Raw genomic sequence first — 6,267 nt, 5'->3', positions numbered from 1 at the left:
ACCACCACCACCACCACCTAATGTTTATTGTACTTAGTATGTGTCAGGCACTGATGTGAGTTATTTGAATTAACTCACTTCACTTTCCCAACAATTCTACCAGGTGGGTATTATATTTGCATTTTATGTATGAGGAAAATGAGTCTCAGAGAAGGTACAAGAAAGATTTCCCAAGTTCATGTTTGGACAAGGACCAAAACCCACCTGGCTTTCAGCAGTTTGTTACTCAGTGGAATCCCATATACAGTTGGGAAGGGGAAAGTAAGAAGCATCTGGAGAGGTTGATGAGCAGGACACAGACCAAATTCTCCTTGTTCTATAAAGCCTGGACCTTTAGATTCTTCCAAAGGGAAAAGGGATAATTTGGGACTGTACAGGGGTCTAGGGCCAGAAAGGATGGTGGTAGTCGCTAGACAGAAGAGGGGACAAGAGCCACAGAGCTTTGCACCTGCCAAGACGGGGGTTATGGCGAGCACATTTTCTTACTGGCAGAAAAGGTTGCTCTCGAAGTCTCCAATGTCCAACGGGGAGAATTTCACTTTGAGCTTCTGAATCTTCCCCACAGGCACGATTCCAGAGGAGGGCTCCACAGAGAAGGGCTGTGGGGAACCTTCAGTCCAGTGGTCCATGGTGCTGTCCATGGTGCTGGCTGTGTGCATCGTGTCCTGACTAAGCTGATCTTTTTGAGTGGAACCTGGGGGCAGACAGGGAGTGGGGGATATTTTGCATTTGCAGTGAGAAGCAGGTGGAAGGCAGCTCACTCACAGATCCTTAGGCGTCCTCTGTGGGACTGGTGGGCTCACATTTTGTACCAGGTGTACTTAACCTTGGGCAATAGAGGTAGAGAATTGCTCATATAGCTTACAGGAGACTTATGAAAAAGATTTCTATTTATTCCATAGGGTTTTCAAATTTTTTTCCTTTTGGCTCAAGGGGGTGGATCAAGAAGATGTTTGTGCCCTAGAATAATGGGCTGTGAACATATCTTTTGGAGAATAATTGTTCTAAAGTAGGGATTTACAGTTTGGGGACCCAGGGACAAGGGTCTGTGACCCATTCAAAGGGTCTGTGCATCTTCAAAGTTGAAATAGTAATACTAATAATACTGATAATGATAACTTGCCTACCAAGTGTTGGGCACTTTTCTAGGGTTTCATATGTACCAACTACAGATTTGGACATGGGTGTGTATCTTCCTGGGAAAATGATTCATAACTTTCATCAGTTTCTCCAAGGGATCTATAATCTCTCCCCAGGTTAAGACCTAAGAGACAAGATTTCTAGTTACCTTGAGATGGGGCATTGGCCTAGTGCAGGAGCGGAGTCTAGACTCCAGGAGGGTGAAAGTAAGTTTTGGAGTCCCTCAGGCCATTTGGCTCTGCAGACACCACAAGGTCTCTGCTTTGCTTTCCTTTAGCTACTTAGGAGGCCCTGTGAGCAGTGCTGGCCTCTCTATGAGCAAGACTCTTCTGACTGGTGACTCAGGCTGGGCCCTGGGTTTTTCTTGTCATTAAATTTACCTTGGTGATCTGGTTTTGCAAAGCTGACTGCCTTTGAGGTATCTTCTGAGACCCAGTTGAATTCCAGCTGCACATGTCCTGAATTAGTCATGTCAAACCTGCAAATTGATCAGGGAACAGATTTGAGAAATGTGCTGCAGGTGATTTTGGTCCTGGCTGCATGCCATCTATACTGCACTTAACCTTTTAAAGTCATGTTGCTTTGTTTCTTAAATATTTTTAAAAGGTACATTTTAGATAATTTTATCAGAAATCATGCATGTGACATACTCGAACAATAAAATATATACCTAGTGATTAAAAGTAAAAACATAAAAAATATTTAGCACTTAAAAGCATTTTGCATTCTACCAACAACATCCTGTGCAATGAGCTCTCAGCATGCATCACAGTAATCCTAAAACCCCCCATGAGAGAGCAAACAAGATCTATTTCACATGACAGCACCTCCCTCAGGAACATATTCTACAGGACCTCCTTTCCTGAATCATCTCCCACCAGACACAATGTCCCTGGCTGTGCGTGGTGGCTTATGCCTATAAGCCCAGCACTTTGGGAGGCCAAGGCAGACTGATCACTTGAGGCCAAGAATTCGAGACCAGCCTGGCCAACATGGTGAAACCCCAGCTCTACCGAAAACACAAAAATTAGCCAGGTGTGGCACACGCCTGTAATCCCAGCTACTCAGGAGGCTGATCCATGAGAATTGTTTGAAACTAGGAGATGGAGGTTGCAGTGAGCTGAGATTATGCCACTGGGCCAGCGGGCAAGACTCTCAAAAAAAAAAAAAAAAAGAAGAAGAAGGAAAGAAAGAAAGAGGAAGAAAAGAAGAAAGAAAAGAAAGAAAGAAAGAAAAGAAAAGAAACAATGTCCCTGTGATCACAGCCATTTGACCCCTGCCTGTGACTCCTTTCCTGACTGAGGGAGAGATGTGAATTTTAGTTACTTCAAACTCAAATTCTGAATCAGCAGAGGCTTTTCCTGCCTCAAATTTTTCTACTTTAAGACAAGAACAGGGCCAGGCACGGTGGCTTACGCCTGTAATCCCAGCCCTTTGGGAGATCAAGGTAGGTGGATCAACTGAGGTCAGGAGTTCTATACCAGCCTGGCCAACACGGCGAAATGTCGTCTCTACTAAAAATACAAAAATTAGTTGGGTGTAGTGGTGGGCACCTGTCGTCCCAGCTACTTGGGAGGTGGAGGCAGGGGAATCGCCTGAACCCAGGAGGTGGAGGTTGCAGTGAGCCGAGATCATGCCACTGCACTCCAGCGTGGGTGACAGAGTGAGACTCCGCCTCAAAAAAAAAAAAAAAAAAAAGACAAAAACAGGGAGACAGAGTTTTTTTTGTTTTGTTTTGTTTTGTTTTTTTCTCTCCTGGAATCACTATTAAACTTGATCACAGTTAAGAGTAGAAAGATAAAGCTTTGGTACAAGAAAATAAATACACATGCCCTTCCTGGTTTTAGGGGAGTAGTAAGAGTTAGGAGTTTGGGTAAGGGGTAGGTCTAGGGTAGGACGGATTTACAGATTAGATTTCCACCCTCTAGTCCAGGTAGACAGACCATTCAGTTATGCCTGAAATCAAGTGCCTTGACCACAGGGGCTTGTGTTTATTTTGTGAATTTATGAGCACCGGTATTTATTCTAAAGACAATTTTTATAAAGTGGAGAAATTTCAGTGGAACAGAGTACTTTTCATGAAAAGAGTTCTTAGTTTAGGGGTTGGCGAACTTTTGTAAAGGGCCAGATAGTAAGTTTTTTGGCTTTGTGTCCCATATGGTCTCTGCAACAACTCAGCTCTGCCTTTTAGTGGAAACGCAGCCACAGACAAGTCATAAATGAATGGGCACAGCCACATGCCTGCAAAACTTTATCTATGAAAACAGGCTATAGGCCAGTTTGCTGACCCCTGCTTTAGGTGAAATGGCCATCAGCAGAAGATCACAGCTCCTGACATTTATCTTTTGGTTCTTTTGTAATTTCCAAAGACATTAAAATTCAACAAATGCACAATGAGTTGAATGAGCTAATTTTTAATTTGTATACAGTAGAAAAGTCAGTGGCTTACTTTTTTTCCTTGTATATGTTGTACATGTTGTTCTCTCTGCCTAGAGAGAGCCCTTCATTCTCACTTCTTTCATTCTCACTTCTTTACTTGATTACCTCCTATCTGTCCTCTAAAGTTCAGCTGGGAAACCACCTTGTCCAGGAAGCCTTCCTTGACTTTCTTATCTGCCTTAGATACCCCTTTGCTTCATGCATGTGACGCCATGCTGTAACGAACAATTCTGTTTCTACCCATCCCCTTGCTGCCACCCTCAGATGATGAGCTCTTTGAAGGCAGGGCCCATGGCATCCCTGAGTACCTGCATATGAGTGTGGCTGAAGGGTTAATGTAACATTTTCTCCTTCTCAAAGATGAATTTGACTCTGAATTACCTTTCTAGCTCTGTTCCCTTGGAAACTAGATAAAGGAGGAAAGTCAGCTGTATTATTAGGTGATATTGTTTATACTACACATGGCCCCTGATGAGTAAATAATATATGCACCAGGAGGAACTATGATCACCTAGAGGGAAGCCATAGCTGTGGGGTTCTCTGAGTGTAGTGACTCTTGTAACTGGGCATATTCTCTGCAGGGACCCCAGAAGATATATCTGCAGAGTGGTTAGGAAAAATGGTGGTCTTTTGGGCCTGGGCTTCTAAGCTTAGATGGACCCCATCCCCACTAGCGTGGATATTGTCTGGGTTGTCATTTGGTGCATGGGCAACAAGAACAGATCCTGGGTGGCTGTGTAGGCCACTGTAAGGACTGTTCACACTAAAGTGGATTGCCTGATGCCACCCTCCTGGTAGACTATGTTTCCTGGCCTATATCTTGATTTCAAGTGTGAACTTCAATAGCTCTGTGGGGCTGAATGTTTCATTGGAACTAAGACAACACTCTGGTGGAACCTACACAGATACGATGCCTAGCAGATGCTGTTGTAGATAACAGATGTTTGAGGAGTGAGGAAGTGAGTGAATGATGGAATGAAAGAGCTTTTCCATCTACTGTCATGAGGCTTTTGATGACTCACTCAAACACTCGGGTCTGGTAAACCAAGGTTTCCTTAAAGCACACATCTCTTGTTTGGCAGTGGTAGGAAGCAAAATCCACATTGGCGCTGATTTGAACCTGCAGTTCTGGGTAGTTTTCTTCTACTACTGAGTGAGCGGGCTCAGGATCCGTCTCTATCACCTGCAAAAAAGGCAGCTGTGTCCTCAGAGATGCAGAGCACAGGGACAGAAAAACTGACAGTGGAATGGACTAGAGAGACCAGAAACATTCTAGGCAAATATGAAACGTAGGTACACTATATGACAATAAAGTTCTGACAGATCACTAGGGAACAGAGAGGCCCAATGAAAAAGGGATCTAGCAAGATTAGGCATCTAGATGGAACTGGGTTCTTGCTTCACAACATACATAAAATCCAGGTGGGCCAAGAGCTGAAATATCAAAAAACAAAACTCTTAAAAAATACATACATACGTGAATGTCTTTCTGGGAGGAAAGAATTTTAAAAACAAGACACAAGTAATAAATATAAAAGAAGGTATCGATAAACTTGAAGATATTAAAATTAGTAATAGAAAAGATAAACTAGGCCAGGCATGGTGGCTCATGCTTGTAATCCCAGCACTTTGGGAGCCCAGGGTGAATGGATCACTTGAGGTCACGAGTTTGAGACCAGCTTGGCCAACATGGTGAAACCTTGTCTCTACTAAAAATACAAAAATTAGCCAGGTGTGGTAGTGCATGCTTGTAATCCCAGCTACTCAGGAGGCTGAAGCATGAGAATCTCTTGAACCTGTGAGGCAGAGGTTGCAATGAGCCAAGATTGTGCCACTGCACTCCAGCCTGGGCAACAGAGCAAGACACTGTATCAAAAAAAAAAAGAAAAACTATAAATTTGGTAAGGATAGTTGCAGACAAATAATATGAACAGAAGAGTTTATAAAAAATAAAATAACTGACACAAAGTACAAGTACCATAATTGAAAAACGGGCAAAAGGCATGAAAAGACATTCTTATAAGGGATAATTTGTATGACCAGTAATCTTATGAGGAAATACTCAGCCTTATTTGTGATCAGGGATCAGGAAAATGCAAAACAGGCTCAAAATGAGGCCATTTCCCATTCATTCAAATGTTATAAATCAAGAAGTCCGACAATGCCAAGTGTTGGAGAGGATGTGGATCAATAAGATCTTGTAGACACTTTACAAAAGAAGACATACATGAGGCCAACAAACATATGAAAAAATGCTCATCATCACTGGTCATTAGAGAAATGCAAATCAAAACTACATTGAGATACCATCTCATGCCAGTTAGAATGGCAATCATTAAAAAATCTGGAGACAAAAGATACTGGAGAGGATGTGGAGAAATTGGAACACTTTTACACTGTTGGTGGGAGTGTAAATTAGTTCAACCATTGTGGAAGACAGTGTGGCAATTCCTTAAGGACCTAGAAATAGAAATTCCATTTGACCCAGCAAACCCATTACTGGGTATATATCCAAAGGATTATAAATCTTTCTACTATAAGGACACATGTACATGAATGTTCACTGCAGCACTGTTCACAATAGCAAAGACCTAGAACTAACCCAAATGCCCATCGATGATAGACTGGACAGTGAAAATGTGGTACATATACACCATGGAATATTATGCAGCCATCAAAAATGATGAG

General features: G+C 42.6%; 1 protein-coding gene across 3 annotated transcripts in view; it reads right to left on the bottom strand.

Annotated features, from left to right (window-relative positions):
• HYDIN (HYDIN axonemal central pair apparatus protein) overlaps positions 1–6,267 on the bottom strand; it is a 432,426-nt gene that overhangs the window by 51,287 nt on the left and 374,872 nt on the right. For all 3 annotated transcript variants that reach the window (XM_032284417.1, XM_032284419.1, XM_032284418.1), the window contains 3 exons: positions 4,602–4,762; positions 1,521–1,618; positions 487–694 (listed from right to left, as the gene is read on the bottom strand). In XM_032284417.1, the coding sequence (XP_032140308.1) occupies positions 487–694; positions 1,521–1,618; positions 4,602–4,762 (467 nt within the window). The remainder of the gene's footprint in view (positions 1–486; positions 695–1,520; positions 1,619–4,601; positions 4,763–6,267) is intronic.

This window comes from Sapajus apella, unplaced genomic scaffold (assembly GCF_009761245.1).
Source record: "Sapajus apella isolate SASKATOON/1434 unplaced genomic scaffold, GSC_monkey_1.0 scaffold15, whole genome shotgun sequence".
NCBI classification, from domain to species: domain Eukaryota; kingdom Metazoa; phylum Chordata; class Mammalia; order Primates; family Cebidae; genus Sapajus; species Sapajus apella.
Note: the sequence above shows the minus strand (reverse complement) of the source record. Positions and strands in the feature narration are given on the sequence as shown.